This window comes from Mastigoproctus giganteus, chromosome 4 (assembly GCF_048544385.1).
Source record: "Mastigoproctus giganteus isolate SK-2022 chromosome 4, ASM4854438v1, whole genome shotgun sequence".
NCBI classification, from domain to species: domain Eukaryota; kingdom Metazoa; phylum Arthropoda; class Arachnida; order Uropygi; family Thelyphonidae; genus Mastigoproctus; species Mastigoproctus giganteus.
The window spans coordinates 196716444-196743194 of NC_143578.1; the positions used below are offsets into that span (position 1 = coordinate 196716444).

The 26751-nt window shown below is 36.9% G+C and overlaps 1 protein-coding gene across 2 annotated transcripts in view; it reads left to right on the top strand.

Annotated features, from left to right (window-relative positions):
• Positions 1 to 26751, top strand: part of LOC150087307 (uncharacterized) — a 373218-nt gene that overhangs the window by 323993 nt on the left and 22474 nt on the right. For both annotated transcript variants that reach the window (XM_090371972.1, XM_090371971.1), the window contains exons 6-8: positions 2273 to 2674; positions 3184 to 3357; positions 26323 to 26573. In XM_090371972.1, the coding sequence (XP_090228098.1) occupies positions 2273 to 2674; positions 3184 to 3357; positions 26323 to 26573 (827 nt within the window). The remainder of the gene's footprint in view (positions 1 to 2272; positions 2675 to 3183; positions 3358 to 26322; positions 26574 to 26751) is intronic.

Here is a 26751-nt window from a genome sequence, read left to right on the forward strand (position 1 = left end):
AGCAGTAGGTTCATATTTTGAGGCAGTGTTTTCCAGCATTGTAAATAAAATTGGGATTATACTTCCCAATTTTAATAAATGTGGCTATTTCAGTGATCAATTCTTCAGCATTTTCAATGTTAGCAGACAATTTCTCATTGCATATTTAATATCAAGATTAAAATTATCTAATTATCCATAGCTGGTTTTAAAGTTACTTATTGCCTCCTAACTCTATTAGACATTATGATTTTATCACATAAAATGAATCCTGAAATTGGCTGTCTGGATGACCTTTTTTTAATTAATTTTTTATTTTTTTCATAAAAAAAGATCAGCTGGACTTTTCATTATTTTCCTGCTAGAGCTACCATCTTCACTTTCTAATACAGAAACCAACTTAAGAATTGACTTACCATTCTTTTTAATGTAAGAAATTGTGGCTGCCCCGACACCATATCTTTTGGAGATTTTATTCCCTGATTTCCCTTTTTTTCCAACATATTATTTCCACTTTGTCCACCATTGTCAAACCAGCATGTTTTTGTTTACTTGACATTGTAAATTTTTTAGCATCCTTGAAAATTAGAATGGGCTTGAAAAAAAAAAACACAACACTAAACATTGACATGTGACTACAACAATGGCTGGGAGCAGACTGGAATAACAACCAAGTGAGCTGAATCAATGAATGGAGGAAGGCTTACATCAAAGACTGAGCCCACATTCCTTGGTTTTGATGATTTGGTTATTGGTAGTTTTGGATTATTCTCCTGCTTTTCTTTTTTTTTTTTTTTTTTTTGTTTTATTGAAATAAATTGAATCCCATATACAAACTTGATACAATACTGTAATTTTCCCCCCTTTAATTTTGGAAATATTGCCTTGTTAATCCAAATAAATTTGTAAACATTCCTTATCAGCAATGGTAATAATTACATATTGTGCCGTCTGCTCCTTGAGTAATTTACAACCATTACAACCAATGTTTGTAAATTACATAATTTACAAACATTAATACTATTGTAATGATCTTAACCTTCACTTCCCTTTGCTGCAAATCCTGTTGATCTATGAAAACACGTGTCAATTACCCTTGAGAGTGTCTAGTCCAGGGAGGTTGAAAATGAAAATGACACCTGTTTAACGTGTCTGTCTTAGAGAGGTAGGTCATTTAATGTGTAATTTTATATTTCTGGCCAGAACTCAAGTCTGTCTGTCCACAACCAGAGGGGGCTGTTTTAGAGAAGTGCCATTAACTTGATAATTGTAACACAAATCAGAGTTGCAAAAACAGTGGTGCAGCACCTGGCAGGTGCAAATTTCCATTTTTGTTTGGTTTTTTGAATTCTGCTTTCACATTATAAATATTTCATCTTTTCTTAATGTTTCCAATACTTATTGGATATAATTTAATTTTTCATATTTTAATAAAAAATTAAATGTTTAAAAATGCTATTATTGTTATCTTCAAAAAAAATCAAAAAACTATATTAATTCAGCTGAAAATTAAAAAAAAAAAAAAAAAAAAAAAAACCGCTTTAGACAAAATTATAGACAGTTTATTGTTCCATCCAGCCATTTTCCAGTTGAAAAGACCTTTAAAGGATAACTTAAGTTTCGAACTTTAAGTTATCCTTACATAGTTGCTATGTTTTGATCATGTACCTCTGATGTGCACTTTTGAGAACCAAAAACATGTTTCCATAGTTACAAGGGCATAGAGATATAAACAGAAAATTCCCAAAAGTGAAAAGGTTTGTATTTCTTTTGTTGCTAGCTTTCACGTTAACACAGCCTGGTCACAAATTCCTTTGCCAGGCCATTACTGTACCACTACTTTGGCTGATTGTTATATTCAAGAGATATTGCTGTTTAATGGTGTTAATAACTTTTTGTATGCATTACATGGTCAAGTGCCAGTATGTTATTATATTTTTAAAATAAATTTGTTGTTTTTTTTTATTGTCATTACTCTAATTTTTTGTGTTGGTAACAAAAAAATTTTAAAAAGTTGTATATATATCACTACCATTTATCTTTTGTAGTTTAATATGTAGACTGAATTGTGCTGTCAGTCATAGTAATATTTATCATGTATTACTTTATCTTTGTTAATCTTTGTTAATACTTTGAGTTATTTCTTTTTAAAATTTAACCCATATATTATTTATTAAATAATAAATAAAATTAAAATATTAAAATATACATTTTATTCTTTCATTAAATTAAAGCATTTCCCTCTCTCCTTACTCACAAATAAATTTAATTGAGAATGCAATCATTTTCACAGCATCAAGTGCATCAGTAGCATCCAGTGCATCTGATGAATCCAATGCAAGTGATTTTGCAAGCCCAACAAGAAGAATGTCTTCGGATAACAGTGGTGAAGAAAATAGACTCCCTGTTCTTACTGACCTTTCCCAAAGTGCCTTGAGTGTGTCTGGTACCTCAGGAATTTCTCGACAACAACTATTAAGTGGACCATGTCCTATTTGTGGAGATCGAATCTCAGGTTTTCACTATGGAATATTTTCTTGTGAGAGTTGTAAAGGATTCTTCAAAAGGACAGTTCAGAATAAGAAGAATTATATATGTCTTCGTGGTGCTAATTGTCACATTGCTATTAGCACAAGAAAGAAATGCCCAGCTTGTAGGTTTAATAAGTGTCTCAAGACGGGAATGAAGTTAGAAGGTAAATTCAAAAAAATTTATAATTTTTCTTATTAATTCAGGTTAATGAATAAACATACAAAACAGTTATTGGGTATTCCACCATTAGCAAGTAATTTTATTTATTAAATAGTTCTGTTTTTTTTTTTTTTTTTTTTTCTGTTTCACAAGTTTTTTATTTCAGTTCAGTGAAAATTATTAAAATTGTGGTAGAAAACTCATAATCAGAGCTCAAAATGGAACAAATCTTTCTAGAACACTGTTCCAGTTCATCACCTGCATCAGTAATTCTGTGTACATATTTGATTATTAAAAATATCCTAGTCTATTAAAGCACATTCCATTTCGCAAACCTTTTCATTTTGATGGTTGCGCCTAATGACAAATTTTTGAATGATCATTACATGCTGTAGTAATTATAAGTAAAAATTTTACCCTTTATGTTATTGGTAATATAATTTGGCTTATTCTTTTGTAAAATATGACACCCTAAATGAAAAATATTAACATCAGTTTAATATTGTGTTGCAGCAATTAGAGAGGATCGTACCCGTGGTGGTCGCAGTACGTATCAGTGTACATATGCTATGCCACCTACTCCTCTAAGTGATGGGTCTATAATGAATATGGGAGATTCTGTTATTCCCATTTCTCTGCCAAATGATCATACCAAAAGTGAACAGTCTCTTTCCCGGTCTTCCAAAGGTAAGATACACTTTCACACAGAGACATTTAAAAAAAAAAGTTGAAAAGAAGAAAAAACTTAAAAACAATTTAATTTTAAGAATTAAAATAAAATCAAAAATAAATTTTGCAACTTGCATATAAATAGTCATTATTGTACTATCTCCTATAATAAAACTCTCAAACTTCGGTTTTTATTTTTTTTTTAAATTGTCACTCCCAAACACAAAAGGTAGTAGTAGTAGTAGTAGTAGTAGTACTAGTGGCATGTGATGCAAGAAAGCAAGTGTATGAGCTTATGCAGCATCAGCCAAAAAAAAAAAAAAAATCACACCATTCCCTCCAAATGTCTGTCCAGTTCCTCTTTAAATTTATTCAACCTATCAACTTCCACAACAACAGATGGAAGTTTGTTCCAGCAATTAACCACCCGCTGGCTAAAGGCAAATTTCTGCACATCTATTCTACATCTGTCTTTTCTTAATTTGAATTTATGCCCCCTTAGGTTCGTAATCTGAACAAGAGAAATCAGAATTCAGCGTGCTCTACCCATTCAAGGCCTTATACACCTCAATCCGATCACCGCGCAGGTGCCTAGTCTCCAGCCACTGCAATTTGCAGAACTTAAGCCTCTCTCTTGGTAAGAGGATCCCTTAAATTCATTCCCCTCACCAATCTTGTTGCCCTTCTCGGTACACGCTCCAGACCTGTACGCAGTACTCAAGGCATGGCCTGACCATTGCCTTATACAGAGGGACGATCACCTCCTTCTCCCTGCTAGCTAAATTCCTATATATCATTGACAAAACCCCACGACCTGCCCTGGCAGCCTGTCTGAATTGCTCAGAAAACTTCATATCTGACTGCACAATTACTCCCAGGTCTTTTTCATTTTCTACCACCTTAATTGTAGTACCACACAGTTGGTACATTTCTCTGGGGTTACTTCTACCCATATGCAGTACTTTGCATTTGTCAAGGTTAAACTTCAGTTGCCACTTCTTAGCCCATCTGCCCAAATTATCTAGATCCTGTTGCAGTAGCACACTGCCATTACTGTCATTAACAACCCTGCCAACCTTTGTATCATCTGCAAACTTTGACACTAAGCCTGATATACCTTCATCAATATCATTAATAAATACAAAACAACAGTGGACTTAACACCAAACCCTGTGGGACTCCACTAATAACATTAGTCCAAGAAGAGCAGCACCCATTGATTACCACCCTCTGTCTTCTCCCACTTAACCATCCTTTTATCCATTGTAGCAACTTACCCTTAATACCATTCTGCTCCAATTTATACAATAGTCTTCCATGCGCAACAGTGTCAAAAGCTTTCCTGAAATCCAAATATATGATATCAAAATTATTTTTTGCATCCAGTTCCTTTGTAACCACATCATAATATCCTATCAAATTTGTCAGACAAGACTTTCCCTTAACAAACCCATGCTGTGTGTGAATTATTGCTGCAGTCTTGTCTGCGTGATCCTGCAATGCATCTTTAACCAGTGACTCCATTATTTTACCCGGAACAGAAGTTAAACTAACTGGTCTGTAATTACTCGTGTCACCCTTCGATCCCCCTTTGTGAATTGGGGATACATTTGCACATCTCCAGTCCGTGGGAACCTCCCCTGAGTCCAAGGATGCTCTCATAATTATGGCTAAGGGTTTGCTTAGTTGCTTTGCTGCCTCCTTTAATATAACTGGATAAATCCCATCCACCCCAGGTGCTTTTCTTATGTTTAACTTCAACAATTTCTCCTCCACTTTGCTTTCAGTTATTACAAAATCATTAAGTATCCTGCTACAATTTGATAACCTGCCATTTTCAAACCTTAATAACTCCTCATGTGTGAATGTAGATGCAAAATACTCATTCAGTTTGTTTGCTATCTGAGCAGGATCATCAACAGTCGAACCATCGATGTCAAGTGGACCAATCAGATTCATCCCCTTCCTTTTAGAGTTTATATAAGTAAAGAAATCCTTGCTATTTTTCTTAGCATCTTTTGCCAAGGATTTCTCGTAATCTGCCTAACCTCCTTTGTGACCTGATTACAGACTAGCTTATATCTGCCATAGGCTTCTGAGTCGCTTGATAATTTATATGCATCCCATGCATTTTTCTTCTCTGTCACGAGTCTCATTAGTTCATTTGATAACCATTTAGGCCTAAACCTTGAACAATATTTCTTAATAGGTATGAAACTTTTAGTAGCATCCACGATTAATTCCTTGAATGCTTTCCACTTAGAACTTACTGTTAGTAACATCGTCAGTTTATCCCACTGTACAGAATTTAAAAACTGTCGGAGACCACTGTACTCACCTTTACCCCTGATGGTAATTAAATCTTTAAGTAAATCCCACATCAGTACAGTGTGATCACTACCACCTAGTGGTTCCTTTATCTGCAAATTCTTATTACACGAATGATCACTGCTGATAACCAGATCAAGAGTATTACTTTCTCTGGTTGCCTCTCGAACATGCTGCTGCAGAAAACAATCATCCAATAAATCCACAAAAGTCTGACTAGTATGTGAGTGACCAACCCACTAGTCAGATTTTTGTGGATTTATTGGATGATTGTTGACATATATAGAATTCTGAAACTATGAACTATTAGTATTATTCATCACTATTAGTATTAATAGTGATGAATGATGCCAGCTTAAACAACATCAGGAAAAAAAGAAGAAGGGGAAAAAAAAAAAAAAAACTCTACTCACCTCATCTGTACATTCCCTCTCACAATTTAAGTTTTTTTCCTGAATTTATTCAAATCAAACCACACATCGGATGGAAGTTTGTTCCAACTATAAATTACTTTCTTGCCGAAAGAAAATTTTTGCGCAGCTATTCTACAACCAACCCCTTTCCAATTTAAATTTATATATCCTTTTGTATGTTGTCTGAGAAAGAGTAAGGATGCCATTAATGTTTAGCTTACTCAATCTATTTAAAGCCTTAAGCACTTCAATCAGGTTTCTATGCTGCAAGAGGTACTCTTACTCTTGGTAAGAGTGCCTCTCCCCATTACAAATCATGTTGATCTTCTGTACACTGGTTCCAACAGATCCATATCCTTCATAAAATTAGGGTTCCAGACCTGAATACTGTACTCAAGGTGTGGCGTAACCATAGTCTTATGCAAGAGAATAATCACCTCCTTGTCCGTGCTGGAAAAATTCATATAAATATCATTAATACAACCCCATTAGAAATCCCAATAGCCTGTCTGCACATCTTGGAAAACTTAATGTCAGGCTGTACAATTATTCACTAGGCTTTTTATGTTATCTACCAAAATTTTGAGTGCGGTGGTGGATGTGAGACACTGCTACCCATATGTCACTACCTTGCATTTATCAATGTTAAACCTCAGTTAGTACTTCTCAGCTTGACATTAAGTCTGATATAATTTCATCATTATTGTTAACAAATATCAAAAATGGTAAGGAGCAGGAATGAACCCAAAGGGACCCTCTGTCTTCTGCAACTCGATTCTTTTATCTGCAGCAGTAACCTGCTCCTAATACCACATGACTCTAATTTGTATAGCAGTCTTTTGTGTGGAACAGTGCCAAAAGCTTTGCTGAAATTTAAGTATATGATATCAAAATTATTTTTTTGCATCCAGTTTCTTTGTTACTGCATCATAGTGGCTAATCACACTGGTCAGACAATATCTCCACTTAACAAATTCATGCTGTGATTTCCATATAACTGCATTCCTATCACAATGACCTTGCATTACTTCTTTAACTACTGACTCCATTATCATTCCTGGAACAGAAGCCAAGTTTACAGGTTCGTAATTACTCAGTTTTGATTTCCCCTTTGTGAATAGGAGAGTCGTTTTGACATCTACAATCTGTGGGAACCACTTGAATCCATGGATATTCTCATAATTATGGCCAAGGCTTTGTTTACATCTTTTCCTGTTTCCTTTAATATAATTGGGTAGACTCTTTCAGACCCGGGTGCCTTTTTATTTTTAGTTTCAATGATTTATTTTCTGAAAGAGTTGGTTTATGCATGGTTACTGCACATACATTTCTACTACCCAAGTAGTATGAATACATCGTTTAATTATATTTCATATTGTGAATACCTTCACAACGAGTGGCTGAGCTATTGCACTGCTTTGAATAAGTAATGCTTCACCAGTGGAGAAGACTGTTACTTATTCTCTGCAGATACCACCACCCAGACGGCATCGTTTTGAAGCTTGTTGGCTTACTCATCGGTGGATGGGCAGGTACCCTGTTGTTGCAATAGTGACAAGAAGTGATTCTTGAAGTATAAGTCCACAATACGAGAGATGCTTGTTGGTGTGCATAGTTTAATCTAAAAATATTTCTTGACTAAATGTCTTAAGAGTATGAAAGAGTTGGTTTATGCATGGTTACTGCACGTACATCAATTCTACTACCTAGGTAGTATATGAATGCATCGTGTAATTACGTACCAGTTTTCATTCACAAATTTCACTAATATAATATAATGAAACTGTTACATATAGTTAGGTTATGGTAATTTGAAAAAAGACTGTTTTTGCTCTGCAGTGTCAAGTTCAATAAATGAATATAATGCTGCTGTTGATCTCATTTTGATGAATATGGGTGAGGGGAACCAACAATTTAATAAATGTTCCAAATTAATGATCTATGCACTTTTCTGATTTGAAACAAGATTGTATTGGGATATATACTTCTAAAGGTTCTTGACTTATTTTTTCCAGTCACCCCCCCCCCACAACCCTCAGTTACTCAGTTTGCTGCTGCAGTGTCACAAGCAGTAAAGCTAATATAGTAGTATCACTTTTGACAGCAGCGTCACCAACAGTAGCTACTTCTGGTGAGACCAGCATGGTCTGCTCTAGCATTGAGCCAAGCAGCTGAGTGTGTAAAGGGTCCCTCATCTTAATTCCTCTGATAGCATCAACCCTGTTCTTCAAGCTCACACATTCACCCATTACAATTCTAAATATGCACTTAATCTCTTCACACTGTTTGCATGAAAACAAAAAGACATCTCCTTTAGTTGTATCATGTCCTGCCATAGAAGGTTTCACAAATGTGCAACAAGATCACAGCACATTATAATGCCGGTAAGATCTGCCCTTGGCAATTCTCTACTGTACCAGAGCATTCCCACTGCTTTGAGCGCTTTGTTTTTCTGCTGTAGTGTGAGACATGATTTTAGCTGAAATTTAAATTAAAAATACCACACTTTAAAAATACCACACAAAAATTAGGTGAACCACACTGAACTAAGGGATATGCAATTACAATAATCACACTATACTATTCCCAGGTTATGCAACAGTAACAGTCCCAAGTGTCAAGAATTTTCTTGATCTCATAGTGTATTTCCAAATTATATTTATTTCATTATTATATTTATTGTGTCTATTCCTTATTTATGTATTTAATAGGTGTTTCTTTGTTAGAGTCAGAGAATCACATTTTTTTCTCTGTTTCTTGAATTAATAGTAAGTAAACCTATTAATTTTCAGCCACTTAGTTACTCAATGGCATTGCTCCTGCTTCCATATGATGGGGCGAGACAGTTCATCTGCCAAGAGCTAAAGGGAGAAAATATGGACAGTACAAATATTACTATCCCTGGAGTCACAGAGACAAGACACCAGCAAACCAGAAAATGGATAACTCTGAAAGCAGTATGGTAAAGAGGCAGAAAACAGATGCTGACAGAATATATGAACTGAGGAACTGTTCATATATGAATTGTGACATGCTTAAACATATAAATAGAAAGGAATTAGAAAACCTTCTCTATAACCACATATCTAGAAAACCAATACCCAGAAAAGTAGCAACATGCAGAAGTCCTAGCTTTTCCAAAATGTGGGAAAGATATTATCAACCCATAAAGTTATCAACCAGTTGCACTTACCAGCTGCATACAGAAAGTATTAGAAAAATGGTTTAACAGGCAGCTAGTTTGAGACTTAGGTGAACAGCTGGTTTAGCGAGAAGTGTGGATTTAGACATAATAGATCCACATTAGATCATCTAATGGAAACGGAAGCAAATATTAGAAATGACTCTGTCAGATAAGCATATTTCAATATTGAAAAAGTATGTGACACTGTATGGAGATATGGCATCATACAGGACATTCATAATACAGGATTATAAGGACATTTACCTATATTCATCAAAACTTCATGGTAAATAGAGCTTTTCAAATGTGAATTCAAGAACAATTTCCTTTCCTTTGCCATAAAGATAAACAGTATCACAAACTAAATTCCACCCACAATATTGCACGAATTTTATATAAATGACTCCAGCAGATAACAGAACACGGGAACAACAGAGAAGCAGTTAGAGTATTCAATCAATCAAATAGATCGATTGGTCCAAAGAAATGGATTTAAGATAGCAACACAAAAACCAGTATAAATGCACTTCTGCCAGAAATAAAGTCTGCGCCAAGACCTTGAGCTTATATTGGGAAACCAAATTATCCCTGTTAAATCTGAAGGGTTAAGTTTCTAGGATTAATCCTAGATAGGAAGCTGACCCTCCTTGAGCATATAAGACAACTGCAAATAGATTGTATGAAATGTCTCAACATACTTTTATGGAGCATACTTTTATTAGGTCAAAATTAGATTATGGAGCACTAGTCTACAACACAGCATGAAAGAGTGTACTAAAGTGGCTAGACCCAGTCCATCATAGTTTCCTGCACGTGGCAGTTGTTACATTTCTCACATCATCTACATATAGTCTTTATGCAGAAACCAAAGGACCACCTACACAGCCTCAGGCAACAATTGGAACTAAATTATGCTTATAAGATCCTTACATGCACACCCTCTCTGAGTAACATTGTTTAATCCTAGATGTGAAAACATCTACTGAAATTGCAGACAGATCAACTAACCATTATAATTAGACTCAAAGATCTGAGAGAAACATATGATCTTAATATAAATGTCACAAAAGTGCCGACAGACATTTCAAGTGTGTAAATTACAACTTCTACAATGAAAAATTTCATTGTGACACTCGAGTAAAACATTACCCAAGGCTGTTTTTCAGCAACTACATGCAATACATAATTTTTAATTTAAAACTGTGCACAATTTTGCAGTTGTGATCCAATATACACAGATGGATTGAAATCAGAAACTTTCATTGGTGCAGTAGCAGCAGTCCTTCCAGTGGTAACATTATATTTGTTCAAACTACCAAAAAGACTGCAAATTAGGAGCAATGCTCATGGCACTGACCCACCTCAAAATACAATACATCAGAAAGAAATGATATACACAGATTCCCTGAGCATATTACAAAAACTGCTAGGCACAATCACTTATACCCATCCAATTGTTGTTTTCAATACAGTGGATGATACTTATTGTGTGATCACTTTGGGACATAGCTTTTATAACAATAACCAATTGATAATACTAACTAATGAGACAAGAACACAGCTGTGTTGCACTGTTTACTGATGCAGAGCAGAAATGTGCACATAAAAAAAGGTGGAAGTAGACAGAAAGAAAACATTAAAAATGAGCACTACAAAACACATCAATTTGACTGGTCACTATTTCTTTGTGAAAGTTGCCAATAAAAATGAAACTGCCATAATGCTTCTGGAAATCCATACAAATCAGGAAAAACAAATATTAAAATCAAGAATTAGAAAAAGATAAAGGGGGTATTGATACCAACAACCGCACAAACACTGATATCGACAACCAACAGCAGTATCTAGACAACAACTTGTCAGTGTTCAAGAACAAACCATAATCACTTCCTCTGTACATTAGCATTAGTTGAGGCATATGATGCAAGGAAGCAAGCTTATACAGCATCAGCCAAAAAAAAAAAAAAAAAAAACTTTCCCATTTCATCCAACCGGTCACTCCAAATGTTTGTCTAGTTCAGCCTTAAATTTATTTAAGCTATCAGCTTCCACAACAACAGATGGAAGTTTGCTCCAGCAACCAACTACTTGCTGACTAAAGGCAAATTTCTGCACATCTATTTTAAAACTGTCTTTCCTCAATTCAATTGATGCCCCCTCAGGTTCTTAATCTGAGCAAGTGGAAGTGTATCCCATCAGCAATGAGCTTGCTCAAACCATTCAAGGCCTTATACACTTTATCAGATCACCTCGCAGGTGCCTAGTCTCCAGATGCTGCAACTCGCAGTACATAAGCCTTTCTTGGTAAAAGCAACCCTTTGTTCCTCTCACCAATCTTGTTGCCCTTCTCTGTACTTGTTCAAGCAACTCTACACCCTTCCAGACTTCTATGCAGTACTCAAGATGTGGCCTGACCATTGCTTTATACAAAGAGATAATCACCTCCTTGTCGGTCCTAGCAAAATTCCTATATATCAATGACAAAACTCCATGAGCTACTCTGGCAGCCTGTCTGCACTGCTCAGAGAACTTCATGTCTGACTACACAATTACCCCCAGGTCTTTTTTATTCTCCACCTCCCTGAGTGTAGTACCACACAGTTGTTTCTTTTGGGTTACTGCTACCCATATGGAGTATTTTGCATTTGTCAATGTTAAACTTCAGTTGCCACTTCTCAGCCCATCTGCCTAACTTTTCTAGATCCTGTTGCAGTAGCATAGTATACTGTCTTTACTGTCATTAACAACCCTGCCAACCTTTGTATCATCTGCAAACTTGGACATTAAGCCTGATATACCTTCATCAATATTATTGTTGTTGTTTTGGTTTTTAGGAGCATTAGCAACTAAGGCCATATTGCTCCGGGATATGCGGTGGTCATTCCCTGACCTTTCCGCATCCTCCGTATTTGGTGGTGATGGGCTCGAACCCCGGTCTAATCAAGAAGCGTGTGCTATGCACTGCTGCTCCTTCCCACCTGGCTACGGAGGCGCCTTCGATATAATTGATAAATAAACAAAACATCAATTGGCCCGGCACCGAACCCTGGAAGACTCTCCTAATAACATTAGTCCACATAGAGCAGTGTCCATTTATTACCACTCTCTGTGTCTCCCACTCAACCATCCCCTTATCCATTGCAGTAACTTGCCCTTAATGCCATATCATTTCAATTTGTACAGCAGTCTTCCATGTGCAACAGTATAAAAAGCTTTCCTGAAATTCAAGCATATGATATCAAAATTATATTTTTTGCATCCAGTTCCTTTGTGACCACATCGTAGTATCCAATCAAATTGGTCAGACAAGACTTCATCTTAACAAACCCATACTGTGTCTGAACTATTACTGCTGTCTTGTCTAGGTGATCCTGTATCCCCTCTTTAACCAGTGACTCCATTATTTTCCCCGGAACAGAAGTTAATCTAACAGGTCTATAATTATTTGTGTCACCCTTTGTGTATTGGGGATACATTTGCACATCTCCAGTCCATGGGGACCTCCCCTGACTCTAAGGATGCTCTCATAATTATGGCTAAGGGTTTGCTTACTTCCCTTGCTGCATCCTTCATTATAACTGGAGCAGATTCCATCTGCACCAGGTGCATTTTGTATGTTTAATTTCAACAATTTCTCCTCCACTTTGCTCTCAGTTATTACAAAATCACTTATCTCCCTGTTAGAGTTTCATGAACTTCTGGCATTCCCCTCCTAGAATAACTCCTCATATGTGAATGTAGATGCAAAATAATCATTCAGTTTATCAGTTATTTGAGCAAGATTATCAATAGTCGAACAATGTATGTTAAGGGGAGTAATCTGATTCGTTCTACAGTTTACATAAGTAAAGAACTCTTTGCTTCCTTTGCCAAAGATTTCTGTTATCTGCCTTCACCTGCCTAACCTCCTTTGTGACTTGATTACAGATTAGCTTATATCTGCCGTAGGCTTCTGTGTTGCCTGATAATTTATATGCATCTCATGCATTTTTGTCTTTTCTGCCACGAGCCTCATTAATTCATCCGACATCCATTTAGACCTGAACCTTGAACAGTATTTCTTAGTTGGTATGCAAAGCCTAGTAGCCTCCAAGATTGTCGCTGAAGGCTTCCCATTTAGAATTCACCATTGGTAACATCATCAGTTGATCCCACTGTATAGAATTTAAAAACTGTCTGAGTCCACTGTAGTCACCTTTACGAAAACAAAAACCCATCCCTTTACCCTTGATGGTAGTTACATCTTTAAGTAAATCCCACATCAGTACGCTGTGAACACTGTCAGCTAGTGGTTCCTTTATCTGGAAATTCTTAATGCATGAATAATCACTGCTGATAATCAGATCAAGGGTATTACTCCCTCCGGTTGCCCCTCGAACATGTTGCTGTAGAAAACAATCCTCCAATTGCACCACAAAAGTTTTGCTAGCGTGCGAGTGACCAACCACAAGTTCTGGTCAATATTCAGAAAGTTAAAATCCCCCATTTTAAGATATTCTGATTTACTGGCTCATTCTATTTCTCTGCATAACTGTTCATTGTACTCATCAGAGTCATTAGGCCTATAACATATTCCTACTTTCATTTTCCCTTTCCAAGTGTTTATGTCATGCCAAACAGACTCAACATTTTACTGTCCTCCTGTGTCAACTGGAGGCACTTCCTTAGATTTTATGTGTTTCTTAACTAACAGCATAACCCCTCCTCCCTTCCTACCCTATCTATCCTTTCTGTACACATTGTGCTCCCCAAATTCCAATTCTGCACTGTTTTACCATGTCTCTGATATTCTAATAGTATCTGCCTTTGATGTATTGATCAGCACTTCAAATTTATCAATTTTATTTACTATACTTCTAACTTTAGTGTATATACAAGTATACATGTACTTGTTCTTATTCTTAGTTACCCTAACACAGCCCATGTATTTACTTGTTCCATGATGACTTCTAGCAGCTCTTCAAATCCCCAGCAACTTGCTGTCTAGTCTGCTGCTCATAGAAACAGTGCAAGAATTACTTTCGCCTCTGCCTGCTGCTACCATTAATCTTTTAGTCTCTGAATTCCCCCAATCTAGCAGTTTTCTGATCCACCTAACACTGCAGCAAATATTCTTGCACCCTTTCTATTTAAGTGTATCCCATCCCTGTAGAAGCAGTCTCTCTCTCTCTCTCTCTCCTGTTAGCAAGCACAGACCACGCTGAAAAAAATTCTACACCGTGAGCCTTGCACAATCTCTCCAGGACTGAATTGATTGACAAGGCTCTCATTATATACTCCCTCCTATTGTGTCAGGGCAGAATTTCAAATTTAATCCTAACTTGCCACTTTTTTTCCAGCATTAACTTATACTTGTTAAGTCAATCTGCAGATCTCTTGCTCTTAAGGTCATTAGTGCCAATGTGTACGACAATATCAGCTTTTGTGCCCTTAAAAGATGATATCTGCCCTACAATGTCATCAACATTTTTCCCCCTGGCAGACATACCCTTGTTCTGTTCCACCTATGCTTTTTTACATAATATATTCCCCTTCTCCCTGACAATAGAGTCACCGACAACACAGAGGTAATCTCTGCCTTGGAGATTACCTCTGTGTTACCTGATGCACAGAAGTGATTCTTGCACTTCTTGCATTGAGTTGGGCAGCTGAGAACTTGATGGGCCCTCATATTAATTTCTTCAAGGGCATTTACACTGCACCTCAAACTCTCATAGACACCCATCAGAATGAGTTGGCACCTAATTTCTTCACAGTCTCTGCACCTAGAACACACAAAGACATCCTCCTTGACTAGAACATGCATAAACTGTGATAAGGCAAAGTGATAATGTAAAACCAAAACATGAATTACAGTAAATGTTGTTTTTTTATATATGGTGCAGCAATCGGAAAATAAGACCATTGCTCAAAAAAAATAACGATCCTTGAAACTAACCTTGTTCCTCCCACATCCACACACACTGCATGCAATGATCACAAAGTGACTGGAATGACTGGTGGTGGAAGGCCATGACTGGTATACTCTTCAATATTCTCGTCACAGATCTTTGAATAGTGTCAATGTCATCAAAATAATAGCCTTTCAGTGTTGCCTTATGTTTTGGGAACAAAAAAAAGTTGCACAGGGTTAAATACGGTGGGTGCAACAATATGCTGACTTTTTTGTTAGCCAAAATCTCCCAAACAATGAGGGCCTTGTGGGTTTGTGCATTGTTGTGCAAGGGAAACCAACTGCAGTCTTCTCCATACTGAAGCACCACATGAATTCTCTGCAACAATTATTTCAAAATGTCCAGATAATAGGCAGCAGTGGTGCTTTGGCCATTGGGCACGTACTCTGTGCATAACTCTCTTGCTGTTGTAGAAAGTGATAAGCATGGTTTTGATTTTTGACCTTTCTTGATGAACGTTTTTGGCTTTGGGAGAGTTTGCAGACTTCAACTCTGCACTTTGTTGCAGGATCATACTGAAAGCACCATGTCTCCACTTGTAACAACAGAATTCAGGAAGTTGGATTTGCTTTCTCAGTGAGTTCTCTGCAGCGTTCAACTTGTACCTGTTGTTGACCATCTCTTAATGAATATGGAACAAACCATGCACAGACCTTTATTTTCTTCAAATCCTGGGTTATTATTTACCTAATGGTTTCCTGATTAATGCACAGATCTTTTGAAATAATTAAGAGTGTTGCATATCAGTCATTGGTAAATGATTTCCCACACCTTTTCAATCATTGCTGGCATTTGAACAGTTTTTGTTGGGCACAGATGTTAGTGTATCTTCCGGTGATTCTTTTCTGTGGGTGAAAATATTTGTCATTCAAACACATGCACAAGATGGATAATTCTCTCGATACACTTGTTTCATCATTTGAAATACCTGAACACAAAACTTGATGTTTGCTCTTTGTTCCATTGTCATTCCACAACACAGACACAAGGGAGATGTGCTAAGTAATGGCAAATGCAAATGATGAATAAAAGCAAGCTTAAAAAACTTCCCACATCACCTGTCTGTTGATTCCAGCAGTTTATCTAGTTCTACCTTGAATTTATTCAAAATACCCACTTCCACATCAACAGATTTAAGTTTGTTAAAACAATCAACTACCCATTTTCTACAAATCTATCCTGCAACTATCCTATTTCAGTTTGAATTTATGCACCCTCACATGTGCAGTATGAGCAAGAGTAAGGATGCTATCATCATTGAGTTTACTGAATCCTTCCACTACCTTAACACATCAGTCAGATCTCTTCTTGCATTGCTAGTGTCCAGATATTGAAATTTGCAGAACCAAAGTCCTTCTTGGTAAGAGCACCTTCTTGTTCCCATTCTATGCACCCATTGCAGCAGATCTACATTTTGCCTAAAATGAGGCCTCCAGATATATGTACAGGTACTCCCTGACTTACACAAATTCGACTTTACGTAAGTTTTTGCCGGCCAGTGCAAACTGAAAAAAAAAAAAAAAATATATATATATATATGGAAACATATTTTGCATCTGTATGGATAAATGAAGGTATTGTGAAAATATCGTAATGTGAACCCAATAAAAATTGTGTTTTTTTGTAATTCATTCCAAGTCCTTGGAAGTTGAAAATTTCGCTATACAGCAGACTCTCGATTTACCAGGAAGCGGATTAACTGGGACGCTTCAAGACTCCAAATTAAAATCAACCAGAAATCTTATATAAAATTCAAGTAATAAATATAAAGGTATAAACAGATGTTTCGCAAGTCATAAATAAGCAACAAGAAGCGGCATTATAAATCGTCATTGGGAGATTAGTGTACCTATTACTTGCAACCCCCGCTGTCTTCACACCCGCCACTCAAAAAAAAAAAAAAAAAAAAAAAAAAAGAGCCAAATGTTTAGTTTATTTTGGTGCGTCGTCAATTGTTGTATTCCGTCACACCGCAAAAGGACAAATTTTATTTCGTTATTTATGTCAGGGAGGCACCTCCGTAGCTAGGTGGGCAGGAGCAGCAGTGCGTAGCACACACTTCTTGATTAAACCGGGGTTCGAGCCCGTGACCACCAAATACGGAGGATGTGGAAAGGTCAGGGAATGACCACCACATATCCTCGGAGCAATATAGCCTTAGTTGCTAATGCTCCTAAAAACCAAATAATAACAATAACGATTATGTCAGGGATGTCGGAGTTTTTTTTTTTGTTTAGAAATCGTGAAAATGATGGGCAAATGCAAGAGTTGTGCTTTCACTTGAACAAAAACTTGAAATTATTCAAAAGTTTGAAAACGGTGCATCCGTTAAACCTCTAAAGAACCATTATAATGTTGGTAACCAAACCATATGCGTCATTGTAAAAAATAGAGGGAAGCATCGTATTGGACACGCGAGTAGTGCGTGGTAAGTTTTTTTTGTTTTTTATATATTGCCATACTTTTTACATAGGTTGCTGAACATTTTTTGATACAGTAAGTCATCGACTTATGTAGCTTTGGACTTACATTACGTTATTTATATCTTTTTAATAAGATTGAAGATTTCAGTGAAGGAGACACACATTTCACCATATTAACATAAAAACCCACAGAATTACAGCTATTGGTATTACCGCAAATGATGCAATAAGAACAAGTTTACTACCTGTTTATAATGAAATGCACTAACAGAAAAGCCCAATAACATGGAAAGTGCAAATTGTTTTTATTGTTTTATGGCAGTGACCTCCGAAAATGTGCTTTAGTAAAATGTGAGCTTGCGTGGGGTGATAATAGTGAGTTTTAGCCTTAACCCTGTGAAGTTCTTTTATGAAAATTTAATTTTGACTGTTATCATGGAGCCAACTAACAGAATAAGTGACAGCGGTACTAGTAAATCTGTGAAGAAAAGGAAAGTGATCGAGTTGGATCAGAAAATTAAAATAATAAGGATGTACGAAAATGGCCAAATATTAACAAGTATCTTTTTTTTTTTGGTAGTTGTTGGCGCATCGGCTTCTGTGGCCATAATGCACCTCCCAAGGTTTTTGCAGTACCGTGATCCAAGCCCGAGGCAGGATTCAAACCCGCGACCTTTGGGTTGCCAGGCAGGCACTTTACACACCCGGCTAGCCTGGTCGGCTTAACAAGTATCGCACGGAATTCAGATTTGTCAGTGGTAATGGTGAACACAATAAAGGAGAAAGACAGAATACGAGAAGCGGTGAAGTGATCAGCACCAATGAAGTCAACTATAATAACCAAGACTACGAAATACATATCAGTTTTACAGTACACTACATGCGTTTTTTCTTCCTTTTGTTTTCTTTTCTTATGTGCCACTTTGGCTACTTTACTGCTATCCCCCAGATAAAGTTTTTAATTGAACTAATTAAAAATATATAACTATTTTTCTTCATTTTTCTAAGGATATTATGTGGTTTTTGTAATTTTGGCATATCAGGGATATAGTAGCAATATTTTATTAGTCATTTGCAAGTTATATAAAACCCAACTTACGTAATAAGTCCTGGAACGTATCTCTTACGTATGTCGGGGACTTACTGTATTTTTGGATTAACCGGGAATTTTTTTTTTTTTATCATCTGTTCCGGAAAATCAAGAGTCTGCTGTATTACTAAGCTATTTATCTCTCTAAAAGGCCATATTTATAATGGAAATTGCATTTCCTTTTCATTGTTATCATATGTTCCTGTTATAAGAATCAATTTTGAATGCATTTGTGATATTTTTCAAAAGCACGTTTCTGGAGGTCACAACCATAAAACAGTAAAAACAATTTGCATTTTCCTATTTATTGGGCTTTTCTGTTAGTGCATCTAATTATAAACGGATAGTAAACTCGATCTTATTGCATTTGCAATAATACCGATAACTGCAATTGTGTGGTTTTTATGTTATTATGGTGAAATGTGTCTCCCGTTCACTGAAATCTTCAATCATATAAAAAACAAATTTTCAGAAACTTCTCTCTTCATTCCTATTTACATATTGCAGCGCTGAAGGGAAAGCAACACTAATGGAAAGTGCAAGTGGTGATAATGCCAGGAAACGAAACAAAATTGATTTAGAAATGAAAATGATTAAGAAGTACGAAGCAGGACAAAGCTTGCAAAAGAATTAGGTCGCACTGCTTCAACAGTGAATACTATTTTCAGGGGCAGTGCATGTATAAAAGAAATGTCAAAGGATCAACACACTTAAGATCACCAGTGTTCACAAAACAGCGTTTAGGTGCTATATCGAAGATGGAACAGCTGTTAATAAATGGATGGAAAATCGGATTTAGAGGCGAATACCCCTGAGTCTAATGACAATTCAGGCAAAAGCAACAAGTATTTATGAAGATATTAAGGATAAATACGGCGAACCCCAACCCAAGTTCGCAGCAAGCAATGGGTGGTTTAATAGGTTCAAGCATCGCGCTGGTTTCCAAAACATTAAAGTATGCAGTGAAGTCGCCAGTGCCGATTCTACAGCTGCAGAAATATTTTGTGATGTGTTGGAAAAAATTATTGATGAAGGCGGCTATTGAACGCAGCAAATTTTTAACATTGATGAGACTGCTCTGTATAGGAAAAAAATGGTGGATCGAACATACATTTCCAAAGAGGAAAAGACAATGCCAGGTTTCAAGGCTTCAAAAGATAGGGCCATGCTCTTGCTTGTGGTTAATGCAGCGGGAGATTACAGATTAAAACCACTGCTTGTGTACCATTCTGGAAATCCTCTTGCATTTAAGGGCATCAATAAAGCCACCCAGCAACGTTATTCCCTGACTTTTCCGCATCCACCGTATTTGGTGGTCATGGGCTCGATCCCTGGGCTAATCAAGAAGCGTGTGCTATGCACTGCTGCTCCTGTCCACCTGGCTACGGAGGCATCCCCACGATAGATATAAACTGGTCTGTAACGAAGTCACAAAGGAGATTAGGCAGGCAAAGGCATATTATGAGACATCCTTGGCAAAAGATGCAAAGAAAAACAGAAAAGAGTTCTTTACCTATGTAAATTCTAGAAGGAAAGGGATGAATCAGCTTGGTCCACTTTATATTGATGGTTCAACAGTTGAGGATCCTGCTCAGGTGGCTAACAAACTAAATGAGTATTTTGCATCTACATTCACACATGAGGAGTTATTCAGGAAGAGGAATGCCAGAGGTGAAGTAAACTCTGGCAGTGAGCTAGATGATTTTGTAATAACTGAGAGGAAAGTGGAGGACAAATTGTTGAGGATAAACATAAAAAAGGCACCCGGGGTGGATGGGATCTATCCAGTTATGTTAAAGAGGTAGCAAAGGAAGTAATCAAACCCTTAGCCATAATTATGAGGGCTTCTTTGGACTCATGGAAGGTACCCATAGACTGGAGACGTGCAAATGTGACCCCAATTCACAAAGGAGGATCAAAGGCTGACACAAGCAATTATAGACCTGTGAGTTTCAACTTCTGTTCCAGGAAAATTAATGGAGGCACTGGTTAAAGAAGCACTGCAGGATCATCTAGACAAGACTTCAATTACAGTTCCGACACAGCATGGTTTTGTTAAGGGAAAGTCTTGCCTGATCAATTTGATTGGATACTATGATGCAGTCACAAAAGAACTGGATGCAGGAAATAACTTTGATATTATATGTTTGGATCTTAGAAAAGCTTTTGATACTGTTGCACATGGAAGACTACTGCACAAATTGCAGCAGTGTGGCATTGGAGGCAAATTGTTGCTATGGATAAAGGGATGGTTGAGGGGGAGAAGACAGAGAGTGGTAATCAATAGACACTGCTCATCGTGGACTAATGTTATTAGTGGAGTCCCTCAGGGTTCAGTGTTGGGTCCATTGTTGTTTTCTGTATTTATAAATGATACTGATGATGGTATATCAAGCTTAAATGTCCAAGTTTGCGAACGATACAAAGGTTGGCAGGGTTGTTAAGGACACTACTGACGCTATGCTGCTGCAACAGGATCTGGAAAGGTTGAGCAGATGGGCTGAGAGGTGGCAAATGTAGTTTAACATTGACAAATGTAAAGTACTATATATATGGGAAACAGTAACCCCAGAGCAACATATCAACTCTGTGATACTACACTGACAGTGGTAGAGAATGAAAAGGACCTGGGGATAATTGTGCAGGCAGATATGAAGTTGTGTGAGAAGTGCAGATGGACTACAAGAGTAGCCCATAGTGTCTTGTCAATGATATACAGGAATTTTTCTAGCAGGGATAAGGAGGTGATTATTCCCTTGTATAAGGCAATGGTCTTCCTCTTCCAATGGGATTCTTCCTCTTGCTCAGAATAATCACCTGAGAGGGCATAAATTCAAATTGAGGAAAGACAGATGTGCGGAAATTTGCCTTTAGCCAGCCGGTAGTTGGTTGGTGGAACAGACGTCCATCCCTTGTTGTGGAAGTTGATAGCCTAAATAAATTTAAGGCTCAGCTGGACAGGTATTTCGAACAAATGGAGGGGTGAAATGGGAGTGGTGTGTTTTTTTTTTTTTTTTTGGCTGATGCTGCATAAGCTTGCTTTCTTGCATCATATGCCTATGCTAATGCTAATTATTTCAAAATTGGTAAGACTTCAGTAGCAGAGATTATTAAAAATCAAGAAACTTGGTTAAAATAGTGACGGGAAAACGGAAAACCATACCATACATTTTCTCATGGCAAAGGTACTTTAGTAAGGCATGCAGGTGTTTGGTTGATATGTTGTTTAATGGCACAGGGGCTTCTAAGGCCATATTGTTCCTCAAGTATGCAGGCAAAACATTCCTATCTCTGGTCCTATGATTCAAACCAAAAGCTTTAGAAATTGCTAAAGTTGACATCATTCACTTTAACATGTCAAATGGCTGGTTATGTAAGTTCCGTAGACGTCACAATATTTCCTTCAAAACAATTTGGGGAGAGTCTACTGATGTTAATTTGGAAAGCTCTGCTGAGTGTGAAAAAAGGCTGCCATCAATACCTGTTGCATACCCACCAGAAAACATATTGGATGCTGATGAAACGGGGGGCAGGTTTGTGCAGTTCCAGATAAAACAAGAAATATTTGGCAAAGGATGCAGAGAAAAAACAGCAAAAGTTCTTTACTTATGTAAATTCTAGAAGGAAATGGATGAATCAGATTGGACCACTTAACATAGATGGGTTGACTATTGATGATTATGCTCAGGTAACTGATATACTGAATGAGTATTTTGCATCTACATTTACACATGAGGGGAGTTTACACATTCAATTTACATTTACACATTCAATGAGGGGAGTGCCAGAGGTTTATCAAATGCTAATAGGGAGCTAAGTGATTTTGTAATAATTGAGAGCAAAGTGGAGGAGAAATTGTTGAAGTTAAACATAAGGAAGGCACCTGGGGTGGACGGGATCTATCCAGTTAAATTTAAAGGAGGCAGCAGAGGAAGTAAGCAAACCATTAGCCATAATTATGAGAGCTTCTTTGTACTCGGGGGAGGTCCCCATGGACTGGAGGTGGCAAATGTAGTTTAACAAATGTATCACCAATGTTTAGCAAATGTATCACCAATTCACAAAGGGGATTCAAAAGGTGACACAAGTAACTTCAGACCTGTTAGTTTAACTTGTGTTCCAGGGAAAATAATGGAATCACTGGTTAAAGAAGCATTGCAAGATCATCTAAACAAGACTGTTGTAATAGTTAAAACACAACATGGGTTTGTTAAAGGGAGGTCTTCTCTGACCAATTTGATTGGATACTATGATCTGGTCACAAAGGAACTGAATGCCAAAAATAATTTTGATATCATATACTTGGATTTCAGAAAAGCTTTTGATACTGTTGCACATGAAAGACTGCTGTACAAATTGAAGAGGTATGGCATTAAGGGTAAGTTGCTACAATGGATAAAGAGATGGTTGTGTTTTGAGACGATAGACAGTGGTAATCAATGGACACTGCTCTTCGTGGAAAAATGTTATTATTGGAGTTCCCCAGGGTTTGGTGTTGAGCCCATTGTTGTTTTGTATATTTATCAATTATATCGATGAAGGTATATCGGGTTTATAACCTGACCTTTTTTCTTTAGAATCACTAATTGAATTAACTAATTGAATCATGAACAGAGTCATACTGGAAGTTCTGGTGCCGTAAAAAATGTTCGTAATGTAGTTTCCCCGGTAAACTTTTTTGAAGCTTGCTGTGCTTCTCATGTGGGCTTCCTTTGCCTTTTTTTTTTTTTTTTTTTCTTAATAAACAGTTTATCCGCTAGTCCACCAGTGATTCTAAAGAAAAAAGGTCAGGTTACCTCCTCCACTTCGGGAGTTTCAAACTCCCATGGGATTCAATTCCTACTCCTGACCAATAACACCCACCATCTGTTTACCGAGCGAGCAACAATACAAATGCCGTTACGGCAAAGTACTTTTACCTGTAAATTTCATCGAACTTTTGCATGCTTCTCGTGCAGGCTTTCCTTACCTTTGCCAGTACTGCATATGGGTCGCAAAAACCAAAGAGAAACTTACCAACTGTGTGGTACTACACTCAGAAAAGTGGAAAGTGAAAAAGACCTGGTGGTAATTGTGCAGTCAAATATGAAGTTCGTTGAGCAGTGCAGACGGGCTGCCAGAGCAGTTCATGGAGCTTGTCAGTGATATATAGGAATTTTGCTAGCAGGAACAGGGAGGTGATTATCCAGTTATACGAAGCAATGGTCAGGCCACACCTCAAGTACTGTGTACAGGTCTGGAGGAGGCCTCATTTTAGGAAGGATGTAGAATTGCTAGAATGAGTACAAAGAAGGGCAACAAGATTGGTGAAGGGAACAAAGGGGTGCTCTTACCAAGAAAGGCTTAAGTTCTGCAAATTGCAGCACCTGGAGAGTAGGCACCTGTAAGGTGATCTGATTGAGGTGTATAAGGCCTGAATGGGTTGAGCAAGCTGAATGCTGGTGGGATTCTTCCTCGTGCTCAGACTAAGAACCTGAGAGGGCTCAGTTTCAAATTGAGGAAAGACAGTCGTAGAATAGATGTGCAGAAATTTGCCTTTAGCCAGTGGGTAGTTGATTGGGGGAACAGGCTTCCATCTTTTGTTGTGGAAGCTAATAGCCTAAATAAATTTAAGGCTGAGCTGGACAGGCATTTGGAAAAAATGGAGGGGTGAATCGTATGCATCTACTAATGCTAATTTAATTTATTTTTAAGATTGTGCTGGAGGAAAAGTGGCAAAAGAGCATCTAACTGTGCTTTTATGTACAATATGATGGGCACTTGTGAAATACCTTTTGTTATAGCTATAAAACCAGGGTATTTTAAAGGTTTGGATTTAAGAAAACTCAATGTATACTGGAAATCAAACAGTAAGGCTTGGATGACTAGGAAGATAATGACAAAATGGCTGATCCATTTGGATAAAAGAATGATTTGCCAGAAAAGAAAAGCTATTTTATTTGTTGACGGTGCTACATCTTGCCAACGCATTAAACTGACTAATGTTGAAATGGGGTTTTTCCACCGAATGTCACATTCACTTCTCAATCACTAGATCAAGGAATAATTGCAAACTTTAAGGTGAAATATCGACATGCAGTTCTTAAACAGCTGAATTCAAAACTTTGCAAAAGTATAGATGTACTTCAAGTTATAATCTGGATTAGTGCAGCACAGAATGCAGTGAGCCCCTCTACAAATAAAAACTGCTTCCACTAAGCAGGATTTGATTTGAGTGTTATGTGATGGTGACTTTGCAGATGTAGGTGGTGTAGGTACTTAATGGCTTGCTACAGACACTAGGAAATTCTTTACTGAGCAGTGATGAATATGTTTCTGTGGACTCTAATGTAGTGATGGTTTGGTTTGGTTTTTATTTTTTTTTAGGAGCATTAGCAACTAAGGCCATATTGCTCCGGGGATATGCGGTGGTCATTCCCTGACCTTTCCGCATCCTTCATATTTGGTGGGCACGGGTTCAAACCCCAGTCTAATCAAGAAGCGTGTGCTACGCACTGCTGCTCCTGCCCACCTGGCTACGGAGGCGCCTATGTAGTGATGGAAGGACATTGTAAGTGAATTTATGAATGAAGAACTTACGTAGGAAGAGGATGATGAATCTGAAAAAGATGAACAGCAGAATGAATCCAAATTAAAAAAATTGTGCTGATGCATTAGTTTACTTAAACACATTAAAAAATTCTGTCAGCAAAAATGATGAATATGTTGTAAAACTAGTGAGCAATCTAATTATACACAATGAAAATGAAATTGTCAAAATGAAATACTCTATAAACAGTGCAATTCATATTCATTTTTTACTAAAAGTTAATGATGTTTTATAATAGGTAACACAAATAAAAGTTTGCATATTTATTAAAAATTAATTATGCCTTAGTTATTAGAAGTTAATTGGAACACAAATGTGTAATGTCTGTGTTAAACAACCAGTTATGGTGAATTTCATTTTTCCAAATTATTGTAACTGAAGACACGTACACTGACCTCAGCATAGCAGACACCTCCCTATAGTGAACACTTTCTTGTGTCCCAGTAGTGTCCACTATAGAGAGGTTTCACTGTATTTAATTATGGTATTTTAATTATACCAGGATATGTGGTATTTTAATTATTTTATAAACATTTTTTTCTTGTCTTCTGATTAAATGAACAAAGCCAGATGTAAAAAAAACAAAACTTGCCTTTGGGACAGAATGTCTTTTTTTGTGATATCTCTTTTTTTTTTTTTTTTTTTTTTTTTTTGTAAAAGGAAGTTGAAACTACATAAATCTCAAACGATGTATTATTGTTAACTGCAGAACATCACCACAAATTTGTTGTGTTATTCTGATGTCTTTTAATATGAGCTAAGCTAACACTTTTGCTTGTATACAATTTAGCTATATTGCTATGTGCTTCTTAGCCAGGTTGCATAACCATAAAAACTTATAATTTTATATTTTTATTAAGCAGCATATTAAACTTAAGTAGTTATAGACCTTCAGTTACTATCCTACCATACAGTGTATCGTATATAAAATTTCTGTAAAAGAAGTCAATGATATTATTGTGCCTTTCTTAAGAATAATATGCATATGTTATGTATTTTTAGAATCAGCTGGAGCTAACTCACCAGATGAGGCCATTCAACCTGTCGTTCCTCCACTGATCCAAGATATTTTAGCAGTAGAACATCTGTGGCACTATACAGATAAAGAAATCAATAAATTATCTGGGCAACTTCATAATAAAGTTATTGATTATGAAAATGATTTCTTAAGTAACCTCTGCAACATTGCTGATAATAGGCTATACAAGATTGTCAAGTGGTGCAAGAGCCTGCCTCTCTTTCGTGAAGTTCAGGTGAGTTGCCTATAATACTAAATTCAATTAAGGACACCTTTATCACTTCATTTATTTGAGGGGGAAAAAAAGGAATCATTATCTTGAAGGCTGTATATTAGCATCAGCTGAATGGAATGGTTTTAGTGGAAAAGGAGCAAGGGGGAAAAAAAAAGTAATAATAAAATAAAGTAATTTG